The following is a 27,008-nucleotide window of genomic DNA, read 5'->3' as shown; positions in this document are numbered from 1 at the left end:
AACACGTCACATCATCCCATAAAGGTGATACAATGTGGTATAACAGCTACTAAAAGTAAAACTGATCGTGAGCATACTTAACATAAATATATTAATTGTAATATCAACCTGCCTAAGCTATGTTTGTTTTACTGGTGAGGTAGTTTGAGAGGGAGGAGCCCGCATTTGTATAGGGTAGGAGCAGCCAGGATTGTCAGGAGGAGGAGTTTCCGCGTTATGACGTCACAACGTGAGAAAAATCCAACTCGCCCATTTGGAGCAGACTTTTTACAAAATGTGGAATAACAAGAGAGGGAGGAAACAAAACTTTTTCAACTTTGGCCCTCTGAATGAGGCTAAAGTAATTTATATTACTGTAGTAAAATCATTGTAAAGTAAATTGTTCTTAATACTGCCCTTTTAAATACAACTTAAGAGTTTAAAAAAACAACTAAATCTGCAAATTTTAGTTACTTTGACTCATGGAACAATGGGATTGTATGATCTAAATATCTGGCGTTATGTACAGTATATAGCATATTGCCCTCTTTTTGAGTTGAATTATTGATAGTGATTTTTTTTGTAATTATTTCCCCAAAACTTCTGTGTAGTATGTGAGATATGGGAGTACCAGTGAACAGTAAAGAATATACAGTGATCTTTGATCTAAAACCAGCCTTGCTCTACTGAGGACTGCAACAGTTTGTGAAACCTTTTTTTAAACATGTGCTTACCAATTAATTTGATTGTCCATAATAACACCAAAAAATCTAATTTCATTTACTTGTATACTGTTAATACCATTCACCCAGATAATAATTTCAGCATTATTTGTTATATTTCCAAAATACATAAATTATCCATTAAATATCCATCACAGGTTAAATATTCATTTTGTTCAGAATCAGAATCAGAATCAGAATCTTTTATTGACCAGGTACAGTTTAGAACAATACGAGGAATTTGACTAGGTAGTTGCAGTGAAAGGAGACATCAACACACCGGAGCAGCCATTTGCGGCGCCCACATATTTAGGTGAAAAAGGGATCAATAACAGGAGGAGAGGAGGGGTGAGGGGAAAAAAAAAACTGCCAGTTTGAAACTGATTTCCCTAAACAGAGAAAGCAGTGTGAAACCAGGAAAAAAACCGCCTCTGCAAACATAAATGTAAGCATGACACAGTCAAACAACTCGAGACAAGGCATGTAGGAAGGGTTGGGTGGGAGGTTGGCTGGGGGAGGGGGTCAGGTGGGAAGAACAACAGGAGTCCAGCCGTTTGGGGACATGGGCGTGCTGCCAGTCGGCGCTGCAACCACGCCTCCATGCAGCTGCGGTTGGGAGGTGGGGAAAGATGGCCGACGAGGCATTTGAAGTTGAAGACCTGTAGCTGCGTTACTGACAACCAGATGACGTGTGGAAAAGTTCAGCATCAACAGTTCCAGGAGGAATGTAGGGAAGGAGCGGGGGGAGGGAGTGGGGGTAAGAGCCGCCGTCTGCAGAAACTTCCTGGTGATAAGAGTTGAGACAACCTTGGCTTTAGCCTTGGCTAGCTGGGGAGCTGAAAGGGAGATAAGCAATGTGATTTGATACAGGCTATGTTAATTTCCAATAGCCTTCTGTCCTGGGTCTCTCTGCTGTAATCCAATGAATGGCCTAGTTTCCACTTCCAAGCCTGGTCTCCAACTTCTCCCAGTTGTTATCCATAACGCGTAGACAATCCAAAAGCAGCTCTTGCTTGCTTTTGATATCGATCAACACATGAGTCTGAGTGTTCAGAGCCCTGCTACATCCTTCAGAAATCACTGGCAGCTTTTCCAAAACAGTCGCCAGCGTAGTACGGACTTTTCGATAGATTAGGAAGCCACCAGCTCCGATCAGCAGCATGCCTACTATCATTATTCCAATCATGTAGATGTCCTCCACGTCTTCCACGGAAAGGATGGACAGACACACAACTCGCCACTTGTTCCAAGGGTCAAGTGTGTATCCAGCCGCAAACGTCCCGCTTGGACATGCGGGGTCACCACCCCTGGTTCTTTGCGTCGAAAAAATCTGATCGATAGCACTGAGAGACCAACTAATTAATTCCATTATTCCGGTTTTGGATGAGTTGCAGAGAGAGGCTCTTGTTAGTTTCACAAGACCTGACAAAGCAGCAGCTGGGAGAGAGATAAGACGGAAGGTTGTCAAACTTTGTGATTCTGATGGTTCCTTTACAGGCTATGAATCAAACAACAACTACTGCCTTAAACCAATGGTCCTGATATGGCTTGCAGACAATGCACCTATTGTAATTATGGTTTAAATGTCTTTATTGATTGCAAATAAACATTTTCAGACGACTTGAAGTTGATCTAGAAACAAGAAGTAACAGCAATTGGACTTTTACTCATGCAATTTTCACTTTCATTCTTAATCCCCTACTGTCTGTTTGTATTAACTTCCCAGATGCTTGGTATCCATAGTAACATTATTATATAGACAAGGTTTGGCCTTTTTTAGCACATGTGATAATGAAAAATTATTCCCACTGCAAAGAAGTGGCAAAAGTTGGCATAAGTTTATTATTTGAAAGGATATTTAATGAAAGTGGCGATAGAGTGACGGAAATATACACTACTGGTCAAAAGTTTTAGAACACCACACTTTTTCCTGTTTTTTTTACTGAAAATTATTCCGTTTCTTGTGTCATTGCACTCTGAAATGAAAGCATAGAACAAAGAAGCAATTTGAGTTGAAAAGAAACCACGGAATCCATGAACAATAATGTTCACCTGATGCTCATGAGGGTCTGGTACCACAGTGTGGAGGTTAGAAGTAACCAAGAAAAGTTGGAACACCTGTAGGAATTATTAGCACCAGCTTTCAAGTCTGATTCAAGCGTCATTGTTGCAGAACAGCTTTAAATTGTTAACCCACTTTGGGTTCCCTGAAAAATGCCTATTTGTATCATTCTGAAATGTACATTATTTTTCAGTTTTAGGTAACCGAACCCTTTTTTTAACCTCTGGTTGTTCAGTTCTCACCTTTGTACCATTTCAAGCTATTCATTGGACTTGCACGACTTTAATTGCAATAAATAACTGGAAGAATGAGGGTGTTATAAAACTTTTGACTGGTAGTGTATGTAACAAGAGCACTCAAAGAGCAAAAAAGTTTCCCTGTCATGATGGAATCTGTCATGATGTAAGGTCTATCTTTGCCTCAAATGTTATCAAAATCTGTTAAGTACTTTTGACAAACTAACAAAATGAAATAAATGCAGGTGAAAATATGACCTCTTTGGGTGAGGCAATTTAAATAACTTTAAAAGCCACGACACTTGGCCATTCATAGAAGAACAGTTAAGAACAGTTACAGTTATTTTACTAGAGCTATGATAAGGAGGATTAGAGTGAAGAGGCTACTTTTAACACTTCACTTATTATGAATTTGAAACTGAATACATCTACGTATGTGTAGGTATATCTTACTTTAATTATTGACATTATTGACATTTAGAAAAAATGGTGTATTATTGTACTGAAAGACAAAAGCTTTGTTTTTTCTTAAATTTTTGGGTTTTTCTTGTTGTTTTGTGTATTACTGTTGTTTTTTGGTTTTGTTATTGTTTTGTGAGGCTTTGTTGTCATTTTGTATACATTTTTTTCCAGACAAAAGGCACAGCGGATTATAAGGTGCACTATCAATAAATGGGTCTGACTGGGTCTATTTTCATACATAAGGCGCACCAGACTATAAGGCGCACCGGTTTGTTATTATTATTATTATTAAGATGCATTAAGCTAAACAAAATAGTCTGATAAGTCAAACTTTATTCAACTCATTAACAATAACTCTCAACATTGTTCAGGTTTAACACATAAAATACAGAACAATACACTCACTTTTTCAGTTCAGTATGTTGAAGCACAGTACATATCACTCCACGAGGCATCTGACTACGGTAGCCCTAAAGTGCCAAAAATCGATCAAGCAGTGCAGCTTCATAGTTTACCAAAGTTGTACTAAAACATTGTGACATTAATTGTTGTATGTTTATTTGATAGGGACAGAACAAGAAGCATTGTTACAAGTAACTGATGCCATATTCATAGGCCATATAGCTAACAGCTAATTCGCAGACCTGTTCCCTAAGACAATTTCATACATAGGCGCACCTGATTATAAGGCGCACTGTCGATTTTTGAGAAAATTAAAGGATTTTAATTGCGTCTTATAGTCCGAAAAATACGGTAATTTTCTTTCATTTCATTGTTGTTTTGTGTGTTTTTGGAGTCATTTTGTGTATTGTTGTCACCTAGTGTATTTTGTGCATTTACATTTTTTTTTGTGCACAAAGTTAGAGCGAGGGTTGCATGTGGCCCCTGAGCCACCAGTTGCCTACGTCTGACCTCAGGTGAATTTAGGAATTTTAGACTTATTGGCAAACTATGCAATTGTATAGGGCCCCATGAGTCACAAGGGGGCCCCAAAGCTGAGTTGTCAGTTTTGTTTGATAATTAAATTAAAGGTAGGGTAGGTGATTTTCAAAAGCTAGCATGATTTTGAATTTAGCCTCCCTGATGGCTCCGCCTTTACCCCCCTGGCCACTCCCCTCTGTGCGCTGTTTCACTCACATGCGTGCGCACAGCTGCTGCAGAAGAGCAGCTCAGCTCATCGCTTGTATTGTGTAGAAACGTCGCTGTCATGTCTCATTCAGCAGTAAGTAAGCAATAAATTTTACCATTATATATGTTAAAAAACGTGACCAAAAACTATGTTTTTAACTCTGTCAGTGGTGACGCTTTCAGTGTGAGCTCATGCATGAGAGGGATCGAGAACGAGCAGGAGACAGAGAGACGTGATTGGTTTAAAGAAAACGGTTTGTTTTTTTCCACTGGTCGAAGTTATTACAGGTTTACAGCTGATACAGATGACAGATTTTCTTCGTTCCTTTTTCAGAGCACATAAGATCTTAATTTCTGCCGGGACATAAAGAAAATCTGAACCAAAATCTTAAAAACTGTATCTGGAGAAGATCTCTTATCCTAGTTTTAACTGCTCTTTTCCTGAATATGCTTGAAAAATAAATGTAGGAAATTAGAATAAGATAAACCACTATCATAAGATGTGGTTAGTGTTGGAATTGTTGCACGCAAAGTTGTGTAGAGAAGTTGTTCCCAAACGTTTCACAGTCCGTACCCCTTCAGACATTTAACCTGAAGCCATGTAACCCCTCTCCTGCACACTTAAAAAACATAATAATGTAATGTCATGTACAATGTAGCTCTAGAGTTAAAATTATCTCTGAATTTTACCTATCCTGTTGAGTAACCATACTGTATAGAATTATAATATTTGCATTTCCTGAAGAAAATGCAAGTGTTAACATTACTAACATTACCGTTAGCATTAGCAAGCATTGATGTTGGCATTAACATTTGCTAGCATTTGAATTAGCCTTGCATTAACATCAGCATCAGCATTAGCATTAACATTGCAATAACATTATCATCAATATAGCATAAGTGTGACGAAGGACTCAATGTATGTGTCTTTAATAGTTTGATTGACAGTTGTTATGTAGCCAATCACAAGCTAGAGAGTAGCAAGTTTGGTAGTAAGCTCTACGTCTGCAGCGCGTCATTGGGTTTTAGGCATCCAATTACAAGTCAGGCTGTCGTAAGTTCGGTTGTAATCGCTACGTTTGCACAGAGTTAGTTTCTCTTTAGTTATCGGGTGTGGAGCAGACATTGTGGTTGTGTACGTGTGCGTAAATGATAACCTGAAACCACACACAAAAGGACAACCCTTACAAATGTTCAATAAAGAAGACAACTCTGAATCATCTCCACATTGCATTCTTACCGATGCCCCCTGGTGGTCACAACATATTAAAACCAGCCAAATAGCTCTCCCCAAAACAATAAGCTATAACATAGCATTAGCCTAACATTCTCATAAATATAGTATTAACCTAGCATTAGCCTAATATTAGTATTAGCTAGCATTAATACTAGTACCCCATGACAATTTGCATACCCCTGGGGCTAGCCGTACCCCACTTTGGGAACCTAGGGTGTAGCGTATGACATCAGCCGACTGGTATTATGAGGATGATTAATTGTTTGCTGAAGAACCCCGTTTTGTAGGAGTGGCTGAGTGGGTTCTTATCTTCATAATCAAGGAGGAAGTATCTCATGTTTTTAATGGAGTGATGGTTGCCAAACAACCAATGTGTGATGCTTCATTGTGCAGAACTTTCCTAATAGAATAAAAAGGCTCCGTCTCCCTGGGAAAGTGGTTTTCTTCAAACAATCAAGGAGAATTGTTTGCCAAATGCATTTATAAATTTTGAATCGTCATCCTGAGGGACATTTATCTAATTTGACACCTGAATAGACCAGCTGACATTTTCTTCACTGAAGTTGTGTGAATGCCCAGAGGAAGACGCACATCAAATAAGCTGACAGCCAGCAGCTGCATAGTAGTTTATAGATGTATTAGAAACAGCTAAGCTTGCTTTAAATGAAAGAAATACCAATATTCTGCTGTAAATAGCATCACATTCCTATGGTATTAAATGTTATACTGAATAAAGGCTAAAGAGGAATTGCATTCTAAACTGGTGGAAAACAGATTTTACATAAAAACTACATGTCCACATTATGTAGTCTATATGTAAAATCTGATTATCATCTCCAAGCTGCTGTTTTTTTTGTGATATTGTACAAATTGCTTAATTTTTTTATTTTATTTTTTCAAGAAAATGAACTTGTGAATGTATACTTTAGTTTTACTGGATTTTGGTGTATGGTTCATGTTTCAAGGATTTTTTAAAATTTATTTCGAAGGAACGAATAAAAAAATGGATGACAACGAACACGAATAAACAAATCTCAACAGAAATCTCTATTAAATTACCAGAAAAAAAGTGCATTTCTATACAAAACATTTGATTCATTTGACAAAGGATAAGAAGAAGCCTGTGCTTGTTAAGTCCTCCCGCTACTTTCTTTATTCTTCTTTAACAACTGCAAAATTCAATGAAATAAACTCAATTGACAATACAAAAAAATACTCCAACTGAGCTATTACGTAAAATGGGACAAAAACAAACAGAATGCACAGGCGCCATCATTAAATCTGTGAGATTTCCATTCTCCTTCTTCATTTCTGTACTTTTCAAAGAGTTTTTTAAACTGCATTATAGTCATACTTAGTTTAATTGTTTCATCACGATTGTTCCACAAAACTACCCCACAAATAGAAATACACACAGGATGACTTAATTGTGGTACACAAAGACATTTAAAACACAGAACAGTTACAGGGAGTGACATTAGCAATTACTCACAGGCTCACTGAACTGGATTAAAAAAGAATAACTGGCATCCTAAAAAACCTCTAATGTTAGGGTGAACCCTAACCCTGCCAATACAAAAAACATGTTAAAAGCATAATACAAAGTGATGATACATTACTAAGAACTGATCAGGCTTCCTTTAAATAGGAATACATTATAATCTAAGCATCAAGGTGGAATGTACTTTGACCTTTTTAAAACGGAAAATGCAGCAGAAACAAAGCTGTTCCAATGATGTGTGGTCCTAGGTGTTAAAAATCTGTCCACATGGCGAGAGCTGGAACTCTCTGGCTAAGGGGTGGCAGCCATTGTTCCATATGGTGCTGGCCAGCTGCTGCAGCTGCCTGCTATGGTTTGTAAGAAGGGATGATGGTTGATACTTTGTGCAGTGGCGACACAGTTGCTGTGTAAGGGCCTGTCTTCAATTAGAGTAACTAAACCCCCAAAACCACTTTTTCCTGCATAGCACAAATGTATTAGGGTATTAAAGGGGCAGCATTGTGAAAAAACAATATTATATTAAACTATATAATACTGGAGATGATAATTGTTATCATGATTTTATTTGTCAATAATCATTAATAGCCTTTGTTAAAATAAAAAATAACAAACTCTTATTTACATTTTTCTTTCAAAGCTATATATAGAGTCAAAAAGCCACATGTGACTCCTGAGCCACAGGTTGCAGTAAACCCCTGAGATAGCCAATCTGTTGCATTCCTGTGTAAATGCAAAACTGTGCCTTTTAAATCTGGTGTTAAAGCTTAAGTTCAACCTTTTGTCTACAAACACGACGTGTTATGTGCTTAACATTAAGAATGTCAGGACACTGAGTTTAAGTATAGACATAGCTCATATGTTGTTGTCACACGTTGAATGGCAAGGGTGTTTGCTAAGAGGAAAGGCTGCTCTCATCATCTGTGATGATGTCCGCCACACTAACAGCGCTGGGACCGGGACTCACTTCAATTTGTCCGGGGAGGTCGACAGGCTGCTGCTGTTGTTGACATGCTTAGCTCCGGGTGCACGGTGCATTGTTCGGCTTTTGAGTAAACTCCATGTGGTGTTTCATCCTTTCTCTATCAGCAACGGGTGTGCTGAATCTGCTGAGTAGTGGCACTGACGTCACGATCAACAACCGGGGGGGGGGGGGTTCCTATATGGGTCTGGGTACTACCGTTTACGTCAGAACCGGTGCCATATTGGTACCGTGTTTCGGTACCCAACCCTACTTATGGCTCATAAGGAAGTGAATGTTAATGATTTACTGCTGCTGCTGATGTGATAAACACACATGCTGAAGCAGCATTTGTCTGACTCACAATCACAATAGATGCCTAAAGAGCCATTTGTTTTACTGGAATGTGTAGTTTTTTTGGCTGACAGTGTGTGGATAGCAAAAGACAATCACAATGGTGATAAAGCTGTGGCGTGGAGTCGCCATCTGCAGACACACCTGCTCATATGCATGAAGGCCCAAAAACAGCCTGTTTTTAGAAGCGTCGTTTAACTGACTTTTCAGAGGCTAAAAATCTGGAAAACAGGTGAGTTTGGGAAAATAAACCTCAAATACTATGTTGTTGGGGTTCTTAGAACAATTTGAGATGGGTGAAAAATAGCATAATACTGGACCTTTACATAGGGTTCTTCCTTTATTTTTTGTCCAACTCTTGACAATTTCATCAAAATATTTTGATTTGGTGTAATTTGTTGTAAATAATGTAAGAGTGACTGCCATCTATGGGTTGAAACCCAACTATAATCACATTTTGCTTTTGGCTGAGAATGGTGGTTTGTGATGATTTGGCAGCTTCTTAAGTAGCACCACTGTTGGCCCCGCCCCCTCTATATAAACAACACCTGTGGACTTGACAATCTGTTGCGAGTAGGTTGGATTGAGAGAATTGTAAATAGAGAGATAAAGTGAGTATTAGTAGGTAGTAAGTACAGCGTAGATTATTATTTGGAGATTTTAGACTGGGTGTGTCTTAACTGCTCTAGGAGCCCCACCCATAATCACATCATTTCTTTTCATTTCCAGCCTAGATGCACTTTAGCCACTCTTTAATGCAGGTGAAGACTCATCTGCTGGTCAAAAAGTCTGTTTTATCTTTTCAGTAATTAGGTTTTTTTTCAAATGTTAATGGCTGCTGGTAAGGTTAAAGGTTTGATTTATTCTTTTTACAGCAAAATCTCTGTACCTTCTAAACATCCATCTCAGTTATTAACAAGATTTTCGTATCTCTATATCAGTCCACTAATTACATGAAGGTTTTCTTCTCATTTGTCAATCACTTCTCCAATACAATAGGTTTGGAGTGGATACTTCCTGTATTAAAAATGCCAATCTATTGACATGTGTTATAATGTTAATGTATACATGTTTGTGTCTGTGAGTGCAGGTTGGGTATGGAGCACGATGGTCAAGGAAACCGCTGTGGAGATGAAACCGCTATGGGAAGTGTGATGGCCCCTCTGGTGCAGGCAGCTTTCCATCGATACCATTGGTCCATGTGTAGTGGGCAAGAGCTGAAGAGATACATTCAGTGAGTTATTAATTACTGATACTGATTTTACTGCTTGTTGATTGTGAATCCCAATGAGGCCAAAGACGTTACCAGATTAGTTAGCAGACTGTCTTACTTAATCATTTTGCAACCAAATGATTTTTCACTGCTAAACAAAGCACCTGTTTAAAAAGGTCATGTGCTGTTTAATATGCAAACAACCTTTTAGGACCTAGAAATGTGGAATTTCTTTAAACAGGTTCTTCTTTGCTTTACATCTAAAAAAATATCATGAAAATATCATGAAAAAGTTAAACGTTTTTTATCACTCATTTCAGAAAGTGAAACTCAAATAAGATATAGAATCCTGACACAGGGTTAAATATTTCATTATTGAAATTTTGATAATTAAGGCTTACAGATCATGAAAATTAAAAATGCAGTGTTTCAGAAAGTAGAATATTACATATGATCAATGAAAAAGGGTATTTTAAAATTGAAAAGTTTATTTCAATGCACTTAATATGTAGTTTTCCTCTTTTTCTCATGAATTACTGCATGAATGCGACGTAGTGATGGAGGTGTAATAGAGGTGTAATAGAAGCCCAGGTTGCTTTGATAGCAGCCTTCAGGTCATTATTGGGTCTGGTGTCTCTCTTCTTCCTCTTGACAATAGGCCATAGATTCACTTTGGGGTTCAGGTCAAGTATTGAGTGCATAGAAAAGAAGCCTGACATTACTGTTTAAAATGTTTTCTTCTTTTTTTTTTTTTTAATTGATCTTATTTTTCATTACCTTTAAACCGTAATGATCAACGAATATAGGTTTGAAATATTTCACTCTGTGTCATGAGTCTATATCATACAGTATATGGGTTTCACTTTCTGAAATGAGTGACAAAAAATAACTTCTAGTTAGTTCTTCTAATTCTAGTTAACTTCTAATTTAGTTTAAATGGGTTGTTGCTCAGTGAAGTCACTTTTTTTATTGTAATGTTATGTTATAAAATATGTAGTTATCTGATTTCTTAATCAGAAAATTTAAGCTACTGTGAAGTTGCTGTTGCACTTTTGCTTAAACCTGGGTTAAAGCTTGAAATTGTTGAATGACTGAGCCTTATTTACTTTTTATTTTGGGATTGTTCTATACATTTTAACTCTTGAGGACAATCACAGCAATAAAGTTGCACTTTTGACAATATATCTGATGTCTGCAGTCATTTTTAAGTGCATTGAAAAAAATAAATAATTTTTTTTTTTGAGATTTTTTTTTAGGAAAAATCGTCTACAGTATATATATATATATATATATTTTTTTTTTTTGCAGTATTTAAAAAAAGGCAACTTTAATGTACTTGTTGAATGCTTTCATTTCTTTTGTGTATATTATTGAAAAAGGTAACTTGAATGTTGGGCATTTAATCATTTGTGCTTCTGCCTGTTTAAGTCTTGTTATATACAGTATTTTTAGATTGTGATTTATCTTTGAATATAATATATAAATGAATAAACTAAACTGTAACTGAAAGACAACTTTAGTTTACCCAGTTTAGCACTTACTTGGTCTATTTCCTATAGTGAATAAAAGCAAGTGAGACAGAAAAAGATAAAAGTATCACATTATACTATAGAAGTCCCTATAAAAATAACCACAGCATTAAAAAGTCATGACTTACATCATTATCGAGGCAAGTGTCAGAATAATGACAGCGCGGAAAGATTAAAGAGTCAAAAAATCGTATGCCTCCACTTCTTTCAACTGTTGTTGCTTCCAATATAAAGGAGGATTATACTGTATATGTATTCATCTCTGTCGCAGTTACACAAACTCACTTCACCTGTCCATCATAAAGTTTTGATTCGTTATTTCTTGTTCTTTAGATGTTGTGGTTGAATTGTCAGCACACACCTACACTTTCCTGAGGAACTTCAATTTACTGAATAGATAAATGTTTTTTTTTGTTGCGTAAGAGGAACACGGCAATATTCAATATTTTTTGACGCTGTGAAACACTCCTCACTGAATACATTAGCACTCATATAGCATTGAACATCCGACAGATGCTGGGGTTGGGCTCGCAGTGATGCTGTCATGCAGTCATGCAGAGATGGCAGGTTCTGGCACTGAATTAAACCGCTGGATAGGGGGTGTTTGCAAGTCAGGTCACATGGATGTGAGCTTTCTACATTGGTTGAACAGGTTTACTTTGTTTGGACACTCTAATATATACAGTTTCATCCTCACCTGAAATTTTTAGTCAAATTAGATCAGCCTTATCTCATGTAGGATTCATATTTCATCATAACCGTTGCACTTAAAACATATTCATACACCATGTTCAGTTTCACATTGATTCTTTCCAGTCAACAGTTAAACAGTCGATTTCTGGCATGGGGGGAAATAGATAATAGCTATTGACAGCAGCTCAAAAGGCAGGTCGATCAATCACCTACAGTTGTCTGTTGTTTAGAGCGAGACCAGCCATTATCTATGGATTCATTGGAGACAAAAGTCAATACAGACAATGACATTCTCTAACCCTCTCTAAATTTATACATTACACGAGGTCCCTATGTCTGGATTTAAAGGAACACATAAGTTGTTTAAGTAGCCAAAAGACAAATTATACGGTAACGATACATTTGGTCAAAATGTTTGATATTTGAAATATCACGATGTAATGCAATGTGCTTTACATGATTTTAAAGTGCAACAGGAAACATGAAACAGAGTATAAAATCATTAAACAGAGTTTGAAATCAACAATAAAAACATTAAATCAACAATAAAAACATTAAATCAACAATAAAAACATTAAATCAACAATAAAGACATTAAACCAACAATCAAATTATTAAAAATCTCCCAAGACATCAGACGCTATTAAACCATCATGCTTTCATTCAGTTATCTCACCATCTTTCTTTTCCTTGCAGCACGTACGATTGTCTTCTCGATGACCCCTTCAAACATGACTGGCCACAACTCCCTGAACTCCCTGGCATCAACTACTCCATGGATGAGCAGTGTCGATTTGACTTTGGCGTGGGCTATAAGATCTGCACTTCAGTGAGTATGGTCCTGGGTCAAGAAATCTACTTCTAAATGAAACCTAGCTGCAAAAGGGTCAGGGAACATGTTATCACAATAACACCTCATTTAAACCCTAAAAGTCAGAGGGACTGTAATCCAACGCTTTTACATCTTGCATTCATACTAAATAAAGGCCAGAGATGCTTTTAGCCCTTCTGCTCCTTGGGGAATTTCAGCTTGTTCTGACTTTGTCTCGGGCCCCAAGCAAGATGCTTGTTTGAAGTTGCACAGTGTTGGTACTTTCAAAATCTGAGTACTGTAATCTGATTACTTGGATTATCTCCACATTATTTTTTGTTTTTTAAGTGTAGGAATTCAGCCGTCAATGAAAAAAATAAAGAGAACTATTGTAAATACAACATCCGCTGGTGGTGACGTCCTTCACAGTAATAACTCATACTCATAATATTCATCTGTTTTAAATGTAATGTGTGAAGTCTACTAGTCTATTCAACAAACCATGTTACCACAACATGGTGGGCTTTGTATGTAAGGAAACATCAGACAGTAGTCTAGCACTATCTGTATACAGTAGGCTGTCTGTAAATAACTGAACATTAATAAGTAGATAGAGATTAGGGATGTTGCTAACTGACTATTATCCTTGTTGACTGCACTGATGTCAATTTAAGAACTAAAATAATCTTAAATTTAATCTTAAACTCATCTCCATTTGTTCTCAGAACCCCCAGAACATAGTATATTTTCCCAAACTTGTCTGTTTTCCAGATTTTTAGCCCACTGAAACGTCAGTTCAATGACGCTTCTAAAAACGGACTGTTTTGGGGCCTTCATGCATATGCATGAGTGGGTGTGTCTGTAGAAGCTGACTCCACACAACAGCTCATCACTATAGCAATTTTCTTTTGCCATGCACACACTCTTGTTATTGTTTTCAGCTAAACAACTGCACAATACAGTAAAACACATGGCTATCTAAGCGGCTATTGTGATTGTGAGTCAGACAAATGCTGTTCCACGGTGTGTGTTTATTACGTCAGCAGTGGAGTTTGTCAGCTGTTTCAAACACTCACCGGAGTATCTACATCACTCTCTAGTCATCCTCACCACTACTGACTACAGGAATAGTCCATTCAAGGTGATAGTCCGCTGTTTTGTCCAACAGCTGCGTCGCATTGGGTCACAAACACGTCTGATTATCTCAAAGGCAATAATTGCTATGAAAATTGTCGATTATAAGTTAACTTAAATTGGGGAACCATGTTACAGTTCTATGTACAGTTTGACACATATGTAGTTAACAATTATTAAAATATGTTTCATATCAAGCTCTCCTACATTTGACCATTTAAAAAAAAAAAAAAAAAAAAAAAAAAAACATCTAGGGATATACTGACACAAAAAAGGTTCAGACGCCCACACCAAAAATATTGAAACCTATATTTTCATTTATTAGAAAGCGTAACAAGGTAACAAAAAGATAGGAACAAAATTAGATGATAGATATTGTATCTTACAGCTGATTTAGGACCTGTTGTCATAAGAGAAGCTAACATAAGAGAAAGGTTAACTTTTATTAGGTCATGTGTTGATGCATGAGGATCTTTAGTAATTGACAACGTAATTGTAATCAAATGAAAATTTGTCATTTTGGTATACATATCTCGCTAACATTATAGAGTACATTCTAGAGCACCACGTGTGTAACTTCCAAACGACGGAAATAACATAAAAGGCAACATTTTACATAACTTTAATAACTTTTGCACTCTCACTTGTATATCTGTTAATGCAATGTTCCTTTTTTGCTAAAGTTTCCCTGTTATGTTTTGTACTTTAACCAAAAAAGCTAGTTTAAAAAATGAAGCAGATTTACAGTTTTAATCTATTAGTACAGTGCCCGTCAAAAGTATGCATTCATGTGGGAGCATAAGGGGTATAATTGCGAATTTTTGTATCTTTCTGTTGTGTTTTTGTGTATTTTTTGTATAAATATTGTTTTTGTTGCCATTGTAGTGTGATTCGGGAGTCTTTTTGTGTATTTTTTGTGTAAATATTTAGTTTTGTGTATTTTTTTGTATAAATATTTAGTTTTGTGTATTTTGAGCCATTTTCATATTTAGTTGTATTTTTCTGGAATGTATGTTTTTTGAAGTCATCATAATCTGCATCAGCTGTGTTTGTGCGCGTGTGCGTGCGCGCGTGTTTCTTAGGACATATAATAATATAAAAAGAAACACTCACCGTTGCGCAGAACAAACAATAATCATAGTAGAGCCGTGTTGTGGACCCATCCGCTCACAAAAACATTACATTCCTCTGTTTGAAGAAGCAGAATGTTTGCGATAAGGTCGGCTAACAACCGTCAGCACAGCCACCGCCCACAGTCATGGAGACAAAGGAGGAAGTGAAGTCTGTGACCTGAGATTTAAAGTAAGTTCGTAATCACGGGAATAATATTGAATAACCATGAAATATTAACTTAAATGACTTTTAGCGGTACAAAACATTTTTTAATATTGACCCGTTTTTTTTTTAACCCAAACAAGCTGTGGCGCGGTGACATCATGAACCCGGAACCGGAAGTAGCGTGCTCAATACCACACTCTTACCGAGGGAGCCGTAATTATAAAATTAACGTTTTGACCGTTTTGCTCTACCAAATTACTCCAAAATAACAGATGCACACACTTGGGGAAGGGTATTTGGAAGCCGTCTACTAAGTTTCAGGTCAAACTCACACCACGTCGGGGAGATTTTCGCTCCACACGCACGCGCACAGACCTTTCTGTCTTTTATAGATAGATATACTTACTAAATTCACACCAATACTTACTTACATAAAACAAACTGTTTAAGTGTATCTAATCAAGTTCAATGTTTTTTAATGTTTACTTTCGTAGACCTATCAAACACAGCAGACATCCATCCATCCATCCATCCCACCCACTGTGATATTTCAGAGACATGAAGACTTACTGATTACTGTAATTATATGTGCTGAGTTCAAATGGAGAAGCCTCACAAAAACAGGTGAATGATTACTTGCCTCCATTCTCCCACTGCTGGAAGCATCTCATAAGGAGCAGGCTTAATTTCTATCTAATCACATCAAACCCAGTATGAAGACTGAGGTCAAGCTCAGCCTGTAGGCTCAATACAGGCGAAACGCACCTTGGTTTGCTTCACATTTGATTACCTTGTATAAGACACAAAGCAAATTAACAAGGATGTAATCGGTTCATTTGTTGCCGGTTAGAAGAAAAGCAAGTCACTGATAAGTTAATGAATTCCTACCCTGAATTTGCATGTCCCATCCCAAATTATATTAAAGTACTAACTGTATCACTTGATAAAAGCATGCTAATGCCTGCTCAAGGGAATGCCTAAGGTTAAAGACGAACCCCTGGTTGTTTGAGGTAACATTAACATAACATTCACATTAACACAACAAAATAATATAAGTCACAATAAGGTAAACCAACTCAAACCTTTTTGGCTCAAGTACCCCCTTTTTCTTATTTCTGAATCCAAGTACCCCCTTATTATCACTACAACGTTTTGCTTAGAAAACTATTTAAAAACAACCATACAGCATAATGATGGAATGAATGACATATTATTATTATTATTATTAAAATTGCTACTCCTCTGTTATCTGTGAACGGATCGGGCTGAAATTTGGTAGGTATAATCTATTCACGTGTACGCATTGATGCTCCGAGCCCGATTTTTGATGGGTGGCAAAAGAAAAAAAAAGTGTATTTCTCATTTATTTGCAAGTCAAATATTACGACGATTGGTGGTACCGAATCATTGGCACATAGCAATATACAAATGGGGCCCACTACCCTCTATGTGTCACAGGGGCACCAGGGGCCCCCCATTTTTCAAATGACTACTCCTCTGTTAGTTCTTGTTCTATCAGAATGCACTTTATATGAATACTCTATGAATGAATATGATGAGATGCTCAGAGCCCTTTTTTTTTAAAATGGGGCCCGGGAGCCCCCCCCCCCCCCCCCCCCCCCCCCCCCCCCCCCCCCATTTCCAGTCATTTCCAAATTAATGGGAACATAGTCGTGTGATATATCAATTCATAGGTAATTCAACGTGCCTCACACAATTTGATTATATGCTCGAGGGGCCCACCCCCTTTTTTATTAAAGTTGTTTTCGCATTTATTTGTGATATTTGTAGCTGGACACTGAATATCAAGCTAAAGGTACATGTAGGCAGGATAGCTCGATAAAGATCAGATGTGGCATTCTGCACATGTGCCACTTTTTCCCTACAAAAAAGAAGATTGACAGCTGGCGAGAGGAAGAAAACGCACTTTTGGACGGATGACAAAACCGATTTCAGGCTGCTACAGCTAAAGGATCTAAACATCTTATAATACCCGGACTGTAAAAAGAAAAAAGATTACATGCAAACAACAATCACACAAAGTAGGATATGGAAAAGGGGGATGCCAAACACAGTGACTATGTGCTTCTTAAATGGCAGTCAGTACTTTTAGTCTTATAACAACCTGCACAAAAACGTTTTATTACATAAGTCAGGGTTAGAGTCAATTACATTTTTAAATTACAATTACACATTCAATTATCCATGTTCAATAACGACTCAACTACTGTATGATTACGTTGACCAGAATTTTTTTCCAATTACAGTTAAAATTAAAATGATTATGTTCCCTGTAAAGTTAATTACAATTACGCTCTCAATTACTACAGTTAATTTACAATTAATCACAATTACTGAGTCTTTAATAAACAACCCCATAAAACTTTAGCTTTCTGTTAGCTTCTCTCATGATAATGGGTCTGTTTTTGTCCCATATCTTAAATCAGCTGTAAAATACATTCAAAATATCATCATCCAATTTTGTAATTCCTAATCCATGACAATATTGGTATTAATATTTTTGCCCTTTTTTCTGTCTGTATACCCCTCAATTTATTTTGTTTACTTATTTTTTAAATGTTAAAATGATCCTTAAGAGAACTGACAGGTGAACTTGATATGAAACATATTTTAATCATTTTAACTACATATGTGTAAGCCATAGAACTGTAACATGGTTCCTCTGTTTTGTGTTTAATCAATTCTAATTTTTTTCTAATTTTTATATGCCAATTACAATTACAGTCAATTAACTGAACTAAATTACAATTCAATTTTGATTATAGTGACATCATTATTGTAATTAACTCATTCGGGGCCAGCAATTTTCAAAATTTCTACCCACTCACTGCCAGCCGTTTTAGAGCATTTTGACTAATTTTTAAAGACCCACAGAATATTTTGTACTATGACAATCTGAATTCTGATTCTGAAAGATTAGTCTCTAATTTCATCAGAAGAAAGTTTCTAGCTTGTTACGTTCTTCTGTAATCAGCAGTTGAATAGAGGCAAGTTTCACACAAATCGCCAGTTTGGGACAAGCTGAGAAAAACAGCTTTTTCTGAAAAAATCTATCAGTGACTTTGAAGCATTTTTTTTTTTTTGCTTTAGGGACACCTCAACATTGGTTTCCTTCTATAAGACTACAAAAACAACACTGAAACTGGGTTTTGATGGCAACATTATAATTATTATTTTGCTATCTATGTCAGAGTTGAATGGTTTGCTTACTGTATTTTGGCGTTTCTCCAAGTCTCTCCCCCCCCGTCATTCTCCACACACGCCTCCTCCTCCCAGACATGCAGAGTGTCGGCGCTTGCCCTGTTTTGTTTTTTTTGTCGTTTTATGTCACCATTGCGACACTCTCAATAGTCCACTTAGTTCTGGTCGAGTGTGCGCTGCTGTGATCTGCTGGACTCTTCGGTTTCAACTCTCGTAGCGCCATTTTCTATCGTGCAAACTCCTTTCCTCTCCCTCTGAGCTCTGCCCATAACGGGTGATCTCTCATCTAAAGGTGCCCTGCTGCCACCTACATGCCACCAGTTGGTCACTACATCTTGATACAAGTTAGATCGTTAGTTCACCGGAGAGCTTCGTCACACTGTCTCCTAGCAACCCCAGCCAAAAAACACAATTCACGTCTATAGTCGTGAATGGCACTCCACGTTACTAAACCAATTCATGTCTATAGACGTGAATGGCACTCAATGAGTTTATGACCAATTACGCAATTACAATTCTCACAATTATACAACTGACATAAATAATATTGTCACATTAAAAAAAGATATTCATCTTGATGTTACGTTCTTTAATCAATGATTGAGAAAGTTGTAATTGGATTACTTGGAAACCTTTCATGCTGCTGCTTACATAATAAGGAAGACACAAATGAACAACCATTCAGTGTTATTGCGAATAGGATCGAATGTCCTACCTTTCTGTGTGGTTATTGAACAATCGATAACAACACAACTGCTTTTTTAAAGCACACAGCTTCTGATAGGCACCGGATGGGCATTGAGTAGCTTCAGGAGGAGAAATCCATAGGTGCAATTGTTGAAACTATAATGCCTACATAAAATACAAAGAGTTGGGAATGAAGCCACATTGTGAGGGGGGGGCTTTGTAATTGTGCACACTAGACTGCAATACGTCCCAATGATTGCTTGGTAAAATAGAAACTCTTAAATGTCGTCATTCTCCATATTGCTGCAGAAGGACAAAACACTTTTACTTTGAATGTGTATATCGGTCCATAATCAGCTGCACTATAGCACTTAGGGGCAGATTCACTAAAGGTTTAGGGGTATTAAAATGTGTGCAAATGTCACTCCATGCGCTAATAAGCCATACAAACTCCAGGGAATCCGAGGTGCGCTGCTGCTGCGCTTCGCAATGCGCCCTCAATCCATTTAGCGCTTTTCCCTCTAATGAATACGTACAGTAGGTGGAGCTCAGAAATGGGAGGGGGAAATGAAAGTAAATTAATGCAGGGGAAGCAATGTAATTCATCAAAACTGGATTTCATTGCTGCCTCTGTTTTTCCGTATAAAATTAGCACGGCCCACAACCAGGTGGTGTCAAAGCTTTTTGCGCAGTGATGACAGCAGTGATATTTGTGAGGAGACGGGGCAGGGGAGAGGAAAGACGACTGAGGGATGGCATTTTCAGACCTCGAGTTATTATATTTGGGATAAATTCATTCACAACAAACAGCAGAGATTCGCGCTCTCCATGGCTGTAGGCTGATTCTCCTCCGGGGATCACTCCCGTACACCTCACGCTTGTTAAAGATGGTGCCGCGTCGGAAGAACAGGCTGTTCTTTTGTTGAAGAGCTGCACTTTATTATATGGCTGCACTATAAACATAAGCTTGGAACCTGTCCCAGTCGCCTGTCTGACTCTACCTATAGGCACGCACACACGTCTCTCCTCTGCGGCTTACTCTCACACACACGCACGGGCATGCACCCACTCCGTCCCTTACATCCACGCACATTTCCCTACTTCGGGATGAATAAAGAATTTATCTTACTATCTATGTCTTTGCTGAAATTCATCCATTTTTTTTATTAGCTTCCACTAACACCTCCAATTCTGCTGCTTTAAATTTATTTTTTTACTTCAGCGCACTCAACTCTCCTTCACGCTCCATGTTTAACACAACACGTACAAAACGCTCATTTAAATTGGGCGGTTTCCACTACTTCTGCACGTGCACTAATCATTGCTGCAATCTCAGTGAATTCCTCACAGTGGGTGAAGAAACTACGTCACCAAAGGATTTAAGGAAGTAACTTATTTACCCCCTTTTATTTCAGATATTAGTGTTTCAGATGCCTTAGCGTAGGGCTGCACCGATTGCAATTTTATGGCCAATCACTGATTTTTTTAAAAGCCTGACCTTCCGATTCTTGTACATTAGTGTCATGTTTTTTTTTTTTTTTATATCCAAAGCCATGAACATCATCATTTTCTTCATAATTGCTTTTTCACTGTTGATAAGTGCTCACAGCGGGCCTCGGGCTCTTTGCGCCGCTGGCTTTAGCAATAGCTTGATTGTAAGTTTCAAATGCTGCATACTCAGCGGTGTGGTGGATTCTTAAAGGGTGAATGAGGTAGTGTTTAGTTTGCAGCTCCACCATGACTTATTTCCACGTTGCACCAATTACAAATTGCGATCCTTTGCTCTCTTTTTTTTGTGTCATACTGCCAAACCTCGGACATGGTAGGCTAACCATGCTTCCTTTGTTGTTGTTTCCTTGTGTAGCAGATGCAAGCAAGGGAAATCGGCATCGTTACATCAGTGCATTAAATGGTTATTAAGCCACTCCATGTATATGTTGGAGTGGCTTTTTCAAGTTCATCACAACTTCTCTTGAGACACAAAGGGCATCAACTTCTTTCTGCTTCAACAACACAGAGAAACATCTGAAAAGCTGCAATTACTCATTTATTGTTTATTTGTTGTCATTGTTTGGCATTTGATAGATCTTTGGAGAAAAGCATTCATTAAAAATCTGACAATGGTTTTTGATTTTTGAGTTTTGTTGCTTTTGGAGGCATTGCTATCAAGTGTGTCGCTACATGTTTTTTTATGCTCGCAAAATTGGATTTTTTTCCCCAGTTCATCAGTATTCTGTCATTTGGAACCATGTAGAGCCATTAAAGAAATCAGTTATGAATACAGACTGATACTAATGTAGTTTCTAATAACAATGAAAATGATGATTACTTATAATCTGGTTTTTGGGTGCATTCGTTTTATGATAATTTCATGATAATTTATTTCCACATTTCAAAATACTGCAAAACAATTTTGCCAGATAATTGCATTTACGTCTTGGTGATTGTAGAGGAGTGATGCTATAATGGGAATAGGAATTATAAGATTTGCAGATTATGTGGTTTTCTCTTATTTATTAAAATATGTATTACCTTTGCCAAAGAGGGAAAATGTTTACTCTTTAGTTTCTTTCTGTTTGCAGGATTTTGTCTAAGTACTTACGCCATGGAAGATTCCATTACATTTCGGAGGAGATCCAAATCAATATACTGATTCTGGATCAGTTTATAGAATAAAAAATATATGCCCATCTCTAATCATTGGCAACACTTTAAAAATTAATATATGGGTTCATAATATTCTTTATGAAATTTGACTCAGTCATTTTGGGTGTTTTATCATTTTACCTTTTAACTAAAAGCTACATGTGTATGTTGGCTTCCAAATGTGTTTCCGTCTGGTGCAATGTTGGTTAAAATGAAACATTTTACTGTGTTGAATTTCAGTTTCGCACATTCGATCCATGTAAACAACTTTGGTGCAGTCACCCGGACAACCCCTACTTCTGCAAAACCAAGAAGGGTCCGCCTCTCGATGGGACTGAATGTTCACCTGGAAAAGTATGTGAGAGCCCACAGTCGTATGTCAAAGTTTAGAAAAGAACATGATAGTGTTACACTGCTTCGATCTAGTTAAATACAAGTGCTTTGTTCATGCCTTCAAGCTTTCTGATGTATCAGTACATCAAACAAGAGTCTTCTGACATTGAATCAAAAACCAAACTTTTAAGCTAATGATGGATATATGAAGATATAACTCATTAATTTTTCTTTGTACCATATTTTTTTTATAGTATCCACTTCTTATATCTCTGTGATGCAGTCATTCTTTATATCATCATGTAGTGAATCCTGACAGAGTGTTAAATCAGTACTAGACCAGCCAACTTCATCTGGCTTTCATTTGTATTTTTTCCTCATCTGTGTCTCACTGTTTGTGTACCCTGCCAACCTGTCCTTTTCTGTAGTGGTGCTACAAAGGTCACTGCATGTGGAAAAATCCAAACCAGGTTAAGCAAGATGGTGCCTGGGGCTCATGGAGTAAATATGGTTCCTGTTCACGCTCTTGTGGAACTGGAGTGCGCTTCCGTACACGCCAGTGTAACAACCCTGGGTAAGAAGTGATTTCAGTAACAAATTATGTTTTTAACAAAAATGCCGATCAAAGCTTTAGCTAAAAGTCAAGTGAGCAAAAACAGATGTTAAAGTTGTTTGCTTGGTTTAAAGTCACTCATCAAAAGGTGCATCATTTCACAACATTTTATAGACATCAAATGCTGATTGCCCAAAAGATCGATTTTCTTCTTTGGCGGAGATAATTTGTTGTAGCTTTGTGTGCTGTACTTATTTCGATTAATATTTTTCATCTTCTATTGTTTGAAAAACATATTTACTCTGTTATATGAGAGGGCCTATAGAAGATCCTTGCCAGGTTTGGCTGTCCACAGAAGCTCATGTCTCTCATTGCTTCCTTTCACAATGGACTGCAAGCTGGGTACAAGAAAATTGTGATACATCTGAACCAATTCCAATGAGGAATGGAACGAAGAAAGACGCCAACCCTATTTTCCATCCTATTCTCTGCAATGATGCTGGACGCTTTCAAAAACTGAGATAAAGGCATTTATATTCAGTCCCATTTCAGCAGCATGCTTTTCAACAAAAGTTGGAGGCTCTGCTGCAAGAATTTCTCTTTGCGGACGACTGTGTACTGGCAGCTACCACTCATTATGACGTCCAGTACCGTATGGATTGCTTCTCATCTTCATGTAGACTCTATGGCCTGACAATAAGCCTGGGGAGATCAAGATCAAGGTTATGTTCCAACCACCTCCATCCACTAAGGAGCATGTTGCTCTACCCCTAATATCAGTGACCTTTGATAATACAGTAAACAAAACAGTGTATACTGTAATAAAAGCTCTGTGAGGTAGATTGGGGCAAGGCCATTTAGGGCCTAAAAAGTAATAAATAAAATCCTAAAATCAATCCTAAAGCATGCTAGTGTAAAAACACTAAAACACGTAATATTTTCATATTTCTTGGCTTTTGGTAAAAGGCTGGCAGCTGAGCTCTGGACAATTTGTGCTCGGTTTATGGAATTTTGATTCATGCAGGTAAAGAGGCTATTACAGTAATAAAAGCATGTAAAATAGATTCTGTCTTTAAAAGTTAAAACAGAGTGTATTCTAGAAATGTGCAGCACTGTCACCAACATTGGATGTCTTGACGATGAAATCTCGTTGTGTACCTCAAAAGCCAGTTCATCCTTTGGAAGACTGACAAAGAATCTGTGGCATAATCATGGCAAAATCATCCTGGCTTACTCTATGGTTGTGAAATGCGGACAATCTACCGCAGTCACATCCAGCAGCAAGAACGGTTCCGCCAGAGGTGTCTGTGGTCAATATGCAAAATCAAGTTGCTGGAAATGGTGTCAAACTTTGTGGTACTACTAGAAAGGTGGAGGCAGAAGATCAGCCATGGCTTTGAGTTCTTTGAGCAAGCAAGAGTGGCATTAATTCAAGAAGAGAAAAAATGTGGACCTCTTATTCCTCAGAACAGGACAAAATCCCGTTAGCGTTAGTGGTAGACTGTGTTCTGGGACTAGGGCTGGGTGGTGCTACGACATGAGGAGTCGCTTCAAAAGGAATTAACTGCTTGTCTACTAATTTGTCGGTCCGACAACAGATTCCATTATCATTATTATGAGATTATGAACTAAGTCATTAAAACACTTCCGTCATTAACCGAGCACACGCTGGTTTAAGTTCTAAAAGAAATAGTGCTCCATGACCAATTAAGAAGTTAATGTTTTTATTTATCACGTGATCGCTATTTTGTGATTCAGCTGATTCCACTTTCACTGATTGCTAAATCGGTGCCTATCTGGGTGTTCCAACTTTTATTTTATATTTCTTCCAGAGCTTCGAATGGAGGTCAGGACTGCCCTGGAGTAAACTTTGAGTACCAGCTGTGCAACAAAGATGACTGCCCCAAGCACTTTGAAGACTTCAGAGCTCAGCAGTGCCAGCTTCGCAACTCTCATTTTGAATTTCAAAATGCCAAACACCACTGGCTTCCCTACGAGCATCCTGACAGTACGCCAGCAATCAATTCTGGATCCTTTTTCTACTTCTGCACAAAATTCCTATTTTCCTCAAACTATTTACTGGGATACATATTTAAAAAGATTACACTCAGAAACAGAAAACCTTTCGCACTACCTACTGCAGGGATGAGCAACTTTTATCACAGCAGGGGCCACAAAAATGTGATTGCCTGATTCGAGGGACACATTATCAAAATTCATGTCAGTATTTATCTATAATGCAAGAAAGGTCTGTGTGTGTGTGTGCGTGTGTGTTTGTGGAGCAAATTTCTCCCTGATGCGGTATCTGTTTGATCTGAAACTTTGTCAACAGCTTCAAAATACCCAGAGTGTGTGCATTTGTTATTTTGGAGTAATTTGGTGTTGCAAAACTTTCAAAACATTCATTTTAATTTGAAGATTACAGCTCCCTCTCGGTGTTGAGCGTGCTACTTCCGGTTCTGGCTCACCGGGTCACCGGATCATGACGTCACTGTTGCAGTTTGTTTGGGTTTAAAAAAGTTCAATATTAAAAACATTTTTGTACTGCTAAATGTTATTTAAGTTAATATTTCATGGTCATTTAAAATTATTCCCCCAAACTTCCTTTAAGTCACGGGTCACAGAGTTCACTTCCTCCTCCGTCTCCATCACTGCTTCTTCAGACAGAGGAATGTAACTTTTTGTGAGCGGATGGGTCCTCAACACGGCTCCACAATGATTATCGTTTGTTCTGCGCAAGGACGAGTGTTTCTTCTTATATTATTCTATGTGTTAAGATGCTAGCACCTATAATGTAAACACACGGCTGATGCGCGTGCATGTTTGAGAGAGTGCCGGGATGTACATGCTGAACGCACACAAAGCCGTTTAGAGAGATAGTTGTGACCCTTTTGGTGTTGCAAAACTTTTATTTTTTGTGTTACTTCGGGGTCCGTTTTTTTTCTCTCAACAGCCTGTGACAGATTATGCGCATGCACGCGGCCGATGCGAGTGTGTGTGTGTGTGTGTTGGAGAGAACCCACGGAGGAGATTGGGAGACTTCCACAACTTAAAACACTCATAAATATTGTGTTTTACATCTGATTGCCTAAGGCCTTATGAAATCTTCCACACATATAAAAGTGAGGATCACTACCTTCATTGAATTTTGAGTGGTTTCGTCAACCATGTTGTGTTCCTGTTCAAGAGTGACCGCCATAAAGAATTATGGGTATCTAAATTATATTCTCACATCAGATGAGTAAACATTTCCAAAGACACCACTGCAACACACACACACACACACACACTTAATTCTGTTAAAGACGTAATTTGTTTCTGAAATCACTTCTTACCCAGGGTTGTTACACTGGCGTGTACGGAAGCGCACTCCAGTTCCACAAGAGCGTGAACAGGAACCATCTCAAAAGATGCCCTCACCACACATAAGGTCTTTATAACAAAATATACTAAATGAGTAAAACAAAACAAAAAACTAAACAGTATGTATACAAAAAGTACACACGATGACAACAGAAATGCACAAAAATACAAAAAGGCTCCAAAAACATACAAAAACATACATTACAGAAAAATACATCAAACAACAACAAAAATATGAAAATGACTCAAAATACACAAAACTAAATATTTATACACAAAATGAGAACAGAAATGCACAAAAAATATACAAAAATACGCAAAATGACTCCAGAATCACACTACAATGGCAACAAAAAACAACAATTATACAAAAAATGCACAAGAACACAACTGAAAGATACAAAAATACACATAATGACTCCAAAAACATACATTACAGAAAAATACACCAAACAAAAAAAAATACAGAAATGAGTAAAAAAAACCCAAAACAAACACATTTATCATGCACATGTCCCATAAAGATAAACCAGGGAAAATACACAAGTTTTTTTACTTTGCACCTGCAAATATACACCTTTATAACACTACAGAGTATGTACATCTCTTTGTACATCCAACCTTCAAACACAGTCATTTGGCCATTATTGACAACTTACTTGTCCCCACTATATGAATGCATACTTCCGATGGGCACCACACTACTTTAGAATAATGACTGATCTGAGAACTAATTCAGAGAAGACCAAAAAGAAAAGAGATATTTTACTTTCTTGTTTAATGTATCACATTCATTTTGTGTTCATTTCTTTCAGCCAGCCATTAAAACCTACTCTTTTGACAAAGATTTGGATGAAAGTTGATGATTTTATAAACCCCACAGAGAACTTGAAAGGAGGCTTGCTGG

General features: G+C 37.6%; 1 protein-coding gene across 1 annotated transcript in view; it reads left to right on the top strand.

Annotated features, from left to right (window-relative positions):
• Positions 1 to 27,008, top strand: part of adamts3 (ADAM metallopeptidase with thrombospondin type 1 motif, 3) — a 208,010-nt gene that overhangs the window by 125,840 nt on the left and 55,162 nt on the right. The window contains exons 9-13 of the mRNA XM_028457181.1: positions 9,730 to 9,873; positions 12,771 to 12,903; positions 22,093 to 22,206; positions 22,614 to 22,759; positions 24,571 to 24,746. Coding sequence (XP_028312982.1) covers positions 9,730 to 9,873; positions 12,771 to 12,903; positions 22,093 to 22,206; positions 22,614 to 22,759; positions 24,571 to 24,746 — 713 coding nt within the window. The remainder of the gene's footprint in view (positions 1 to 9,729; positions 9,874 to 12,770; positions 12,904 to 22,092; positions 22,207 to 22,613; positions 22,760 to 24,570; positions 24,747 to 27,008) is intronic.

Source organism: Gouania willdenowi, chromosome 9, assembly GCF_900634775.1.
Source record: "Gouania willdenowi chromosome 9, fGouWil2.1, whole genome shotgun sequence".
Classification (NCBI taxonomy): Eukaryota; Metazoa; Chordata; class Actinopteri; order Blenniiformes; family Gobiesocidae; genus Gouania; species Gouania willdenowi.
Note: the sequence above shows the minus strand (reverse complement) of the source record. Positions and strands in the feature narration are given on the sequence as shown.